This window comes from Gastrolobium bilobum, unplaced genomic scaffold (assembly GCF_033153095.1).
Source record: "Gastrolobium bilobum isolate Gb01-03AN ecotype WA unplaced genomic scaffold, APGP_CSIRO_Gbil_v1 utg9958, whole genome shotgun sequence".
In the NCBI taxonomy this organism is placed as follows: Eukaryota; Viridiplantae; Streptophyta; class Magnoliopsida; order Fabales; family Fabaceae; genus Gastrolobium; species Gastrolobium bilobum.
This window is the reverse complement of record NW_026897897.1, coordinates 357,303-369,441: the sequence shown is the minus strand read 5'-3', so window position 1 is coordinate 369,441 and position 12,139 is coordinate 357,303. Positions and strand designations below refer to the sequence as shown.

Here is a 12,139-nt window from a genome sequence, read left to right as displayed (position 1 = left end):
GAGTTGACTTATCAATGCAGGAAAAATATATAAAGTTAATAACAATTCTAGGCAGATACTACCTATCTCTTCAGTTATTAAATGTTACCAGTGAAGCAAGTATGGCAGTGAAGCTATATCCAATGATTGGTGAGTTGAGCGATTGAAGTGTGCAAACCCAGAAAATCAAGTTATCCTATCTCTTCAGTTACTTCCTGAAAAACAGTATTCTGCCATAAGAATTACTTACATTTAATCTCAACACAAAAAAAGGTATTTAACATAAAAGAAAAGATGAAGAGTTAACTAAGCTATTAAAATAGAATGATCACAAAAGCATTCTTCGATTCTTCATTGCTTGAAAATATTGCATTATATCTTCATCATCAATCTTATCAAATATATCACGTTCAACATAAGTTAGCATGCATCCGTTAAACCAATCATCACTTATCCGATTGCGCAGCTTATCCTTAACAAAAGTCATTGCAGAAAAAACTCGCTCAACACTAGCAGTTGCTACTGGTAGAAGGAGTGCCAACTTTATCAATAAATAGACCAATGGATAAACAATATCTTTTCCCTTCTCAACCATCTTCAAAGCAAGTTCAGAAATTCTTTTCAAATTGACAAAATCAGAATCAGCTCTTACATCAACAATAAAATTACTCAGACTTGAAGAAAGAAAAGGAATATCTGCAAGCTCATCAAACTCCAAAGGATAAAATCTAGCAAACTCAATCAACTTTTCTTTGTTAAAAGTAGCAAATGAATCACGAGGATCAAGACAACTCAAACACTCAAGCAACTTGGTATTGACATTATCAAATCGATCATCCAACTCTTGAACTTGAGTATCTATAACTCTATTAAATAACTCCACCTTAAAGTAGTGCAAGAATGTGAATGATTCCAATCTCCGTCTTGATCTCCCTTTAGGACAATAAACATCTTCCATATTTGGAATGTCAATATCATATTTTTTGGCAAATATGTTCGTTTCTTGAAGCAATTCATCAAAACCATTATCTCTCACCTCTTGTAAGCGAGACTTGACTACCTTTACTAAACCAATTGCATTTAAAAGGTCTTGATCTTTTCTTTGTAGTGCTTGTGACAACTCATAAGAAATTCCCAAGATAAGTTTCATAAGATGCAACAAGAATGCAAACTCAAAATCCTCCATGGCATACAAAATGCAACCCGCATCAGTTCTTGCAGCATCATTCTTAGGCTCGTCTTCAATAATTTTCATCAAGGAAATTATTGGAGAAAATAATGAGATAACACTTGTAACTGTACCAAAATGGGAACCCCAACGAGTGTCTCCAGGTCGCTTTAAGGTTGTCTCTTGATTCAAACCTTTTCCAGTTAGTATTTCACCGCGAGCAATTCTTTCAACTATTTGCTCATATTGATTCATTAGAAGAATTTCTTTCCGCTTGCATGAACCCCCCACAACGGTAGCCATCTTTTGAAGCATGTCAAAAAATTCTTGAATCTTCTTATAATGTTTTGCAACCTTCACAAGTGCCAATTGTAACTGATGAGCAAAACAATGAATGTAGAATGCAGATTTGTTGTCTGCCAAAATCAAACTCTTAAGCCCTTTGAATTCACCCCGCATATTACTAGCACCATCATAGCCTTGACCGCGACATTTAGACAAACTTAAACCGAGTTTAGAAAACAACCCATCAATCGCATGTTTTAGTGATTGTGCAGTAGTATCTGAAACATGAATTATGCCAATAAAACATTCAACAATGGACCCCTTTTTGTTTACATACCGAAGTACAACTGTCATTTGTTCTTTAATTGCAACATCACGGGCTTCATCAACTAGCAAGGAAAAGTAATCATCGTCAAGGTAACTAATTATTGCTTTAACAGTCAAATCAGCACAAGCTTGAGCAAGATCTTTCTGAATTTTTGGTGAAGTCATTTTGTGATTATCGGGAGCATTTTGCAAAACCACATGACTCATCTCCTCATTTGGCTTAGTATAAAACTTTAGAGTTTCAAGAAATAAACCTTGTTGATTTGAACTTTCAGATTCATCATGTCCCCGAAAAGGCTGACCATTTCGTAGTAAGTATCTAGCACAATCTAAAGAAGCTTTCAGCCGAATACGATAATCAATTCTTTGTTGTTCAGAAATATTTGAAAATGCAATATCAATATGTTGCTTTTGCTTCATCAAATCTTGACAAGCTTGATAACATCTATTGTGAACACTCATATGACCTCCAACATGAACTTTGATTCTATCCTTCTTCTGCCAATTTTTGAACCCCACACCGACAAATGCTTCCTTCGTCGAACCACTACCTCCAACCTCCATATCAAATAGATAACAATACAAGCAAAAACATGCATCTCGTGATACACTATACTCCAACCAAGAACCAAATTCTTCATACCACTTAGGATTGAATCTACGCATTTTTCCAAACATTTTCGTTTGAGGAAATGGTTTAAGAATTGGTTGAGTTGGACCCTTGAGCAAATAAGCTCTCCGAATATCCTCTCTCTCTATAGGATTTGATGTCGTTGAACAAATTGAAGGTCTTTTTCCCGGATCCGCTTCAAGATTCTCTATATTAACTTTTGCTTGAGGTGGTGATTGAAAACTTTGAAATTGAGATGCTTGTGGTGGTACACTTTGTCTTTGAGATTGATGAGAATTTTCCACAATTGAAACATTTTGTCTCTGAGGTTCATTGGATTCAGGTTCTGTATTTGTGCATCTTTGACGTTTGAAATAAGATTGTATCCCTGACAAATCCAAAAGTAAATATAAATTACACCGTCTGTTGTTATTAAAACAATTATAACTTTGTAAATAAATATAGAAAGTTACCTTTCATTAAGACTTGTCGAATTATTATGAACCCACAATTGCAATACATGGAAAAGCATTTCCCAATTTGCAAATTAAATCCATTCTTACAATCAATTATTGCACTTGCTAGCCAAAAATTCAAAACCAAAAGAATATCTGTAAAAAAAAATAATGTTACAATCATTGCAAGAGGAAAAGCAAAAGAACTAACTAAGCATACTTCATGGATACAAGAAATTAGTATTCTCATCTTTTATTCCATACAAAAATACAGTCAAGGTTCCATACAGAAAAAAATTATGATATGGAGAAATAAATACCAAACCACTGAACAATAAAAAAATTTAAGATGCTAGTAGAGTGAATTTATTCCTTACAAAGTGATATCTACTCACTAGGTAAAATATCATGAGTTATGTGATATGGTATATAAAAAAAAAATTACACACACACAATTCTAAGTGTGTGCTTTCAACTAAATGAAGTTATATTATGTTAAAATAATAAATCAGGTTGAGATCTTAAGAATACATTCTTTCGTGCCCCCAATACATTTATGAAAATTCATTTTCTCATATATTAAACTAAGTTTCAAACTTGAGTAATCGGTAGAGATTCAATCAGCAAGCGGTGGCTCATTATATACATTTATAAAATAAAAAGTACACATAGCCAACAACATAAAACAAGAAGACACCTAAGAACTTTCGTATTACAGCAAGCTGGCGTGAGAGAACGAAGTTTGCAGCTTCCAAATACTTTCATATTACATTTATAATGAATCAAAGTCAAAGCTGTTGATAAATGAAAAAATAAAAAGTTTGCAGCTTTACCAAAATACCATGAGAGAACGAAGAAGAGGCCGGCGCAAGTGGTGGAGCAACCGGTGATGGCGCGGCTATCGTGTGCGGAGAAGAAGACGAGGGTTGCAGCTTTAAGCTTAAACGGTGGGTGTCAACTGAGTGTCCTGCTATGAACCAAGAGACAACAATAAGAACCATCAGAAAGTAAAAAAAAAAAAAAAAAAAATCAAAATATTTATGTCCGCACGTGCGGACATTTGCCCACACGTGGGTCCGCCTCTGGTCCCACACAATAATGTGGGGTTATCAAACTCGGTAGTGATATTGGTAAGTAAGGATGTTAACAGGTCGAGCCGGGCTTTGGTTTTAAAAGGTTAAGTCTGTGGTTAAATGTGTCAGCTTGAATTTGCCCGTTACTTGTTATGAATGTAATTATTGACATGTGGCTTGACTTATTTACAAAAAATAAAAATCTGGTTTAGCTTGTTAAAAAAAATAATACAACAAAAATTTATACAAACAGAATATACGATCAACAACACTAATAATTTCACAAAGATTCATAAATTCAATGTATATCCAAACAGTATAATATAGAACAAAATCATTCAAAAAGTCTGTTTAACCAATAAAATGGAGTAAAATGGGTTGAAAAAAGAAAGAGTTATTATGTGTAGTATAAAAAATATAAAATAAAAATAAAAGTTAGTATACTAGACTTGCGTGAGAAGTCTTAAGGCTGGACTTTTGAATTAGAGTTTGATACTTTTTTATTAAATTAACTTTTATACAAGTCCAAGTCTGATCTAACAATCAATTTTAAATATATAAGCTCAGACTTTCACGAGTCGGGCTAAATATCCCTGGTCCACTTACTACCTCTAGTAAGACGCTTACCACCCCTAGTAAGACTTGGTTTAAGGAATGGGAGCTTCTTTTTAATTTTTTTTCTTTCCCGTTATGTTTCTAAAAATTTATACTTTCGACCACACGTAGATTTTCATATTATTATCCGTAAGTATATATTGCCTTTGTTTTGTTTTATGGTAAATTCCGAAAGAAATTGATGCAATTATCTTTGATTTTATTTTAGATTGAATTGAATTCTTTGGCGATCGTAAGGGTTTTTGCCTTGGATTGGGATTAGGATTGAATTGATGCAATGTATATAAATGCTAAGTGCTATCCACATATATCTTGCATGTTATTCTGAAACGGTATTGACATGGGATTTGATACAGAAGTCTTTTATAAATACAAATTTGATCGACCATCACCCTAGTTTTTTTACAAGGGCATTTTTTGCTCTGCAAAAGAAATTTCATACAAATATAGAGTAAGCTTTTATATTTTATGAGATTACACACATTTTTAATACAGAAAAATTATGTTGAGGTGTCCCTTTAAATTTTATTGGTTTAATTAAACTTCAATTCATTTACTTTAAAAATTTTATTATTTACCTGAAATTTTAGCTTACATGATATATATATATATATCTGACTATAATATATCTAGACCTGTATTTTAAATCTGATAAAAAAGAATACTGAGAGAGAACATGGTAGTCAATGAATTATAAACATAAGAATAAAAGATTCTGAATTTTAATGTGTATGAGATATTGGAGGAAAATCATATATATTTTTTATAAAAATTTGTTTTATAAATAATTAATATAATAATTAGAAATTACAAAAATGTTTTCTTGTAGATTATATCTTACCTTATTAAAAAATGACAAACAATGATTCATTAGGTTATGGTTTTGGATTCATCTAGCACTTATGCTTTGGAGGTACACAAAGCATGTTGTGGCATTGCAAAAATGTTCTGCTCGATTGAACTTCAGAAACACTCGGTAATCCCAAAAAATTTGGTGTCATTACTAGTTGTTGCATGCATGGATTATCTTTCAATCTGGACAGAAATTACTTTATTCAAATATCTTTGCCTACAAAAGACCATCCAATGTATTGTGTAAGATGCAAGTGAATAATATGAAATCAAAGAAGTATTGTTTTTTTGATATATTTAGGCTTCCAAGACTATTCAATGTATTCTGGCGGAATTTGATTTTTTATTTTTCAATTACTTGGGTCAGAGCCTATTAGTATTTGATATTGGGTTTAAGTGTAACACACATTGTACTAAAATAAAGTGTAACACATTTTGTTAGAGTCTGATCTATAAATATTTCTTTTAGTATGTTTAATAACGAACTAATAGGCCCATAAATTAGGGTTGGCAAAATGAGCCAACTCGGCCCGGCCCAACCCGCATTCAACCCGAAAAAAGTGAGTCAGGTTAGGGTTGACTTGAAAAAAAAAATGAGCAAGAAAACTCAACCCGAGTCGGGTTAGGGTTGGCTCGCGGGTTGACTCAAAAATATAGCTTGTGGGTTGGCTTGAAAAAATAGCTCGCGGGTTAGCTCGTTTTCAGCCTATTTAAATGTCCCTTAGTATAAATGCACCAGCTATGTGGCTTCCATCAGTTTAAACAAAGGGCTACAAAATGAGAAATAAAAGCAAAATATTTTAGTTTCGATTTTTCTTCAGAATAATTTTGCATCAACATCAAGAAACAATCAGAACCACTTGCTACCAAGTGGGTAAAATATTTGAACCAAACAGAGCCAACACAGCCTAACAATATAAAAATGGCAGGAATGTGAGAAGATTAGGGACTTAAGTTTAGAGAAGGAAGAAAAATGATGACAGCATGTGTAGATTTTGTATATTATATTTTGTATTTTTTTATAAAAAAAAACTAAATCCGCGAGCTGACTCATTTGACTCGTGAGTTGGTTCATTTTTTTACGAGCTAACTCGGGTCGGATTGGCAACTCATTTTTACCAATCTAACCCGACTCTTTTTTGACTAATTACGTGCCAACCTGACGGGTTGACTCGTTTTTTCCAACCTTACCATAAATTAACAATCTTAATTCATTTAATACACAGTTTAAACCGATCAAGTTTGTAATTCATATTCAAATGAGTCTACAAAATGCTTAATCTAAGCAAGCTAACGGGTTAATGGTAGTGGTTAAACACTAATTGAATTGCTTAAATTAAATTTATGTAAAAATATATAATAAATATATAAATAAAATAATCACAAGTTCAAATATAAAAAATGCAGTTGTGATAGAATATTTTATCACAATTTTCATTGATCGAACTGGATTGGTTATAACCAAAATACAATTTATTTATTTATTTAAAAAAAAATAAAAGCATGTCACCATAATATCCGTGTGGTAATAAAACTGAAATCACATGTATGCAAAAAAAAAAAAAAAAAAAAAACTGAAATCACACGAAAACAGTTCAAAACTGTACTATTACATTGAAAACAAAACTCTGCTCAGTCATTTCACCAAACTAAACGGTCTAAACCTATTCTCGCTCAGCCGCAAAGCTTAATATAACGATCTAAAATAGCAAATTTTTTCCAGCAATATCATTTAACGAAAATATTTATCCTTTTAAATAATATAATTTATGTCATTTCATTCTCATAAAGAGGTAGGATCCACACCTTTACTTTTTTTGTCAACTCTCTCCTCCTCCTTTATCTATCTCTTTCTTTGTTTTAAAATGACACAACTTTATATCTTTTAAAATGATACACAATTTTTTGTTATCAAAAAAAAAAAATGATACACAATTTTTCCTTTAATGAATTTTAAGCAGCTGTTTCAAGTTGAAAACAATCATATTCCTAGCCTCCTCAATAATAGACAACTTGATATCTGGGAGCCACGTTGGAGGAGGGAGGGTGCCTTGCCCCTAGTTTATTTTTAAAGGAGTAAATACCGTTTTGGTTCTCAGCAAATTTTACAATGCCCGTTTTAGTCCCTAGCAAATAAAAGGCTCATTGTGGTCCCTAAGAAATTCAAAATGGACTCATTTAGTTGAGATTGTGATCCTCATGAATTCAAAAAAGACCCATATTAGTCGCTAAAAGGACTAAAATGAGTCCATTTTGAATTTTTTAAGAACCACGATGGGCCTTTTTATTTGTTAGGGACTAAAACAGGTATCGTAAAATTTGTTGAGGATAAAAAAAAAAGTATTTACCCTTTTTAAAATTATCATGTTTATAACGTGATTAAATAACTGTGTCTAATAACCTTTCATGTTTTAGTGTTTGGCCTTGGCCGTGATTGAGTTGGGAAGTTGGCTCCCCACTATCTCTCCGCCTCCGGGGAGAGACATTACCCAATGCTTTGTCCCTTAGCCAATAACGAAGACATTACCCATTCGAGTTGCAAACTCATGACCAGTTGCATCCTGAACGCGGATGGTCTCAAAACTACCCTTGTGCTTCTCCCTGTTCCTGATGACACACACACGACCTCTGTTCCTTCCTCCTGTAACCATAACAACATTCCCCACATCAAATTTGATGAAATCAGTGATCTTGTTACTTTCCAGGTCCAGTTGTCATTAGCCTTAATCAGTGGATCTGGATAACGGATGGCAATGGCGGACGCAGAGTACAAGTGCCTGCACTTGCAAACACAAAGTTGGGGAAGAAAAAAAAAATTCACATGAGACGGGTGATTAAAAAGAAATAGGAAGATTAAGGGGGTGTATTGGATTAGGATTTTAAAAGAATTTTTTGAGATAAAAAATCCTACAAATTTTAAAAGACATTTTAAAATTGGAGAGACTTTATAGACTTTTTTAAAAGACTTTTTTCACAATTAAGATTTTATAGGATTGAATTTTAAAGGATTTTAATAGAATTCGTAAGATTTGAAAGTACAACATAGATTTATAAGATTTTAAAAAATTATATAAATTTTTAACAAATATTCAAAATTACAAGAGTCAATAAAAATAAATAACAAAGAAATGCAATGATATTAATAAAAAAAAAGTAAACTTAACAACGAGTTGAAAATTATCTCAAAAATTACTAAACAACAACTCTCCACATATCAATATAATCTAATATAATTTTCTCAATGAGTTTGAGTTTGATTTGCGAAAATAATAACCATATATCAACAGTTAACTTCCAAATTAAATATTAATTAATGAGTTTGATTTGCGAAAATAATAACCATAGATTGACGGAAATCAACGGTTAAGATATAGATGTAAAAGGTTATAAACAAAAAGAGGTTGTAAGTATAATATTTTCCATAAAAAAATAACAAAGAAATGCAATGAAATTAATAAAAAAAAAGTAAAACCTCATATGATTTTCTCAATCAGTAAAATAAAATATAATTTTTAACAAACATTCAAAATTACTAAACAACAGCTTTTCACATATCTAATGGGTTGAAAATTATCCTCTTCATTTGGTATCAAAGTTATGCATATATGATTATAAGACCCAATTTTTTAATTATAAAAATAATTCTAAATTTTTATATAGAACAAAGTTAATGGTAAAATTTCGTTTGGAATTTTTTGCAATTGATCTTGAAAACCTTGGAGTTTTTGTTTTATGAGATGAGAGTTTTCTAACCATATATCATATGCATATTTTCATTGAATATTCTAAGAAAATTTTGAATATGAAATTTTGAATTTAATTACATGAAAGTTTAGAAAATTTCTCATATTTTTTTCAGTCGATACATTGAAACCTTAAATTGCTTTGGGGCTTTTGAGAAACAAGTTTTTAGTTATCTATTGACACAACTTTTGTGAAATCGTTTCCTATAGTGAAGGAATTTCGTTCATGAATGTATTGTTACAAAATATAGAGTTCATATTATGAAAGTTTCAATATTTCTTTAAATTGATATTGTTTCATTGATATAAAACGAAAATTGGTTTGAAGGTTTTAGTTCCCCTGTTATTTTTTCACCGTTTTATGTTTTTTTTATACAAAAATCAAACGTTTTGTGCCAAGAAAAACTACGATCCATAGTTTGAAAAATCACTTTTTAAACTTCCAAAATTTCTAAAAAATGGCTCAAAAATATGTTATTTTTGAGATAGATTATATTAAAATCTCGTTGGTTTGTTGTTTCTGGGTTGTTTTGTAATGAAAATCGCTCAAAAATATGTTTTTTTTTTTAATTTTGATGAAGCTCCCATAACGGAACCCAATTTTGAGCCGTCAACCTGCCAAAGGAAGAAGAAAACATTGTTGGGAAAAAATTGGTTCCCTCAGATCGGCTCAGGGACCTTTGCGGAAGTCAGTCAATGAGATCCTCGATCTCAAATTTCAGCAATACCTCGGCCTGAATTTCACCAGGTCGGGCAGCGCAGCGAAAAAATCAAAACGTAAACACGGGAGAGAGAGAAGGAGAGAGAGAGAACACAAGCAATTTTAACGTGGGAAAATCTTCTTCAATGAAGAAGTAAAAACCCACGGGACCTAGTCCAGATCAAAAATCCACTATGAAAATATTGGTTACAAATAATCAGAATCACCAATGTGGTGGTTAACTCAACCTCTCCAACATTGGTGATAATCAAACCTCTCTAGAGATGTTTCACTGAAACTCTCTCTAGAGATCTCTTAAATACAAAGCATAAAGCTTTGCTCAAACAATTTTCTCTCAAATTTCTAATCCCTCAAATTTGTTCTCTCAATCTGACCTAGCCTCCACCCTCAACTAATGAATATATAAAGGAGGAGAGATATAGGGTTAGGGTTTTTAGGAAAACCCCTCAATGGTCTTGGGCTTAGCATTGAAGGAGGAAGCCCAACAAATCTCCCCCTCCGACTTCAATGCGTTGGCTTCAGCATCAACCCGGCTCTTTCACAGCAGTCTTCAAATTTTCTTGTTGGAACCAGTTTCGTCATCATGTCGGACCAATTTTGGTCAGTGTGCACTTTGACGAGTTCGAGCTCTCCACCTTCCACCACATCCCGGATCCAGTGCTACCTCACATCAATATGCTTAGTGCGGGAGTGATAGGTCGAATTCTTCGCAAGATGAATTGTGCTTTGATTGTCACAACCCAGCTCGTACTTGTCTTGATTATGGCCGAGTTCCATGAGGAACTTCTTCATCCACAGCATCTCTTTGCTTGCCTCAGTACCGGCAATGTACTCAGCCTTAGTTGTCGATAGTGCAACACATTTCTGAAGTCTTGATTGCCAAGAGACAGCTCCTCCGGCAAATCTCATCATATATCCTGTCGTCGATTTCCTCGAGTCAAAATCTCCCCCTAAATCAGAATCCGAGTAGCCTTGCAACTCGGCTTTACCTTCTCCAAATCGGAGACATAAGTCGGTTGTACCTCGGATGTACTTGAAGATCCATTTCACTGCTTCCCAGTGCTCTTTGCCGGGGTTTGACAAATACCGGCTTACCATTCCAACAGCATACGCCAAGTCGGGTCTAGTGCAAACCATTGCATACATCAAGCTTCTGACGGCGGAATGGTACGGGACCTTCATCATCTCATCTTTGTCTTCATCAGATCTCGGACATTGCTTCTGGTTCATCTTTATGTGTCCGGCAAGGGGGGTGCTCACTGTTTTAGCTTTGTCCATGCTGAATCTCTTCAGAATCTTCTCAATATATTTCTCTTGACTCAGCCACAGTAGCTTCTTCTATCTATCTCAGATAATCTTGATTCTGAGTATCTGCTTTGCAGGGCCGAGGTCCTTCATTGCGCAGGACGAGCTCAACGCCTTTTTCAGGGCGGCTATCCTCGATTCGTCTTTCCCTACAATAAGCATGTTGTCAACATATAACAACAAGATCAAAAAATCTCCGGCCTCATACCTCTTCACAAATACGCAGTGGTCGGCTTCAGTCTTCTCAAACTTATGATCAGTCATGAATGATTCAAACTTCTTGTACCACTGTCGAGGTGCTTGCTTCAAGCCATAGAGACTATTCTTCAACCGACATACCAAGTCTTCTTGGTCTGGAGCTTGGAATCCTTCAAGTTGCTCCATATATATTTCTTCTTCTAAATCACCGTGAAGAAATGCCGTCTTCACGTCCATTTGTTCTACCTTGAGGTCCATCAAAGCCGCCATGGCTAACACAGTTCGGACCGAGGTCATTTTCACCACAGGAGAAAAAATCTCCTCAAAGTCTACTCCTTTCTTCTAATTGTAGCCTTTCACTACAATTCGGGCTTTGTATCTCGGCTTTTGCCCGTTCTCTTCATTCTTAATCTTGTAAACCCATTTATTTCTCAAAGCTCGTCTTCCTTTAGGCAACTCGGTCAGCTTATAAGTCTGATTCTCGTGCAAAGACTTCATCTCGTCTTGCATCGCCTTTTTCCATTCTTCTTTCTTTGAGCTCATCACAGCCTGATCATAACTTTGAGGCTCACTGTCTTCAGCAATAACGGTGTATTCATCAGATGGGTATCTCGTAGAGGGTCTTCTTTCTTGAGTCGGATATCTCGGTTTTTCTTCAGCTTGAGAACCCGGTTCATCCTTCTCATCCCGGATCTCATCTTCAACTCGGACCTCAGTGTCTTGGTCATCTTCATCTTGTTGCTGATCATCATTTTCTTCATTTTCTTGATTTTCTCCCCCTGCTTTAGCACGTACAGTAGGGATGGGT

The 12,139-nt window shown here is 34.0% G+C and overlaps 1 protein-coding gene across 1 annotated transcript; it reads right to left on the bottom strand.

The window, feature by feature from the left end:
• Positions 1-307: 307 nt before the first annotated feature.
• LOC133311242 (uncharacterized) lies at positions 308-8,015 on the bottom strand. The gene is made up of 4 exons (XM_061512251.1): positions 7,892-8,015; positions 3,666-3,791; positions 2,843-2,980; positions 308-2,757 (listed from the first exon to the last, which is right to left on the bottom strand). The coding sequence occupies exons 1-4, from the start codon at positions 8,013-8,015 to the stop codon at positions 308-310; spliced, it is 2,838 nt and encodes a 945-aa protein (XP_061368235.1).
• Positions 8,016-12,139: the final 4,124 nt, after the last annotated feature.

Coding starts and splice junctions, on each gene's coding strand:
- LOC133311242 (XM_061512251.1), bottom strand. CDS start 8,015: ATGGTTACAGGAGGAAGGAACAGAGGTCGTGTGTGTGTCATCAGGAAC. Junction 3,792..7,891: donor TGAGTTTGCAACTCGAATGG/GTAATGTCTTCG, acceptor GGTTCATAGCAG/GACACTCAGTTGACACCCAC. Junction 2,758..2,842: donor TCGACAAGTCTTAATGAAAG/GTAACTTTCTAT, acceptor TGGATTTGTCAG/GGATACAATCTTATTTCAAA.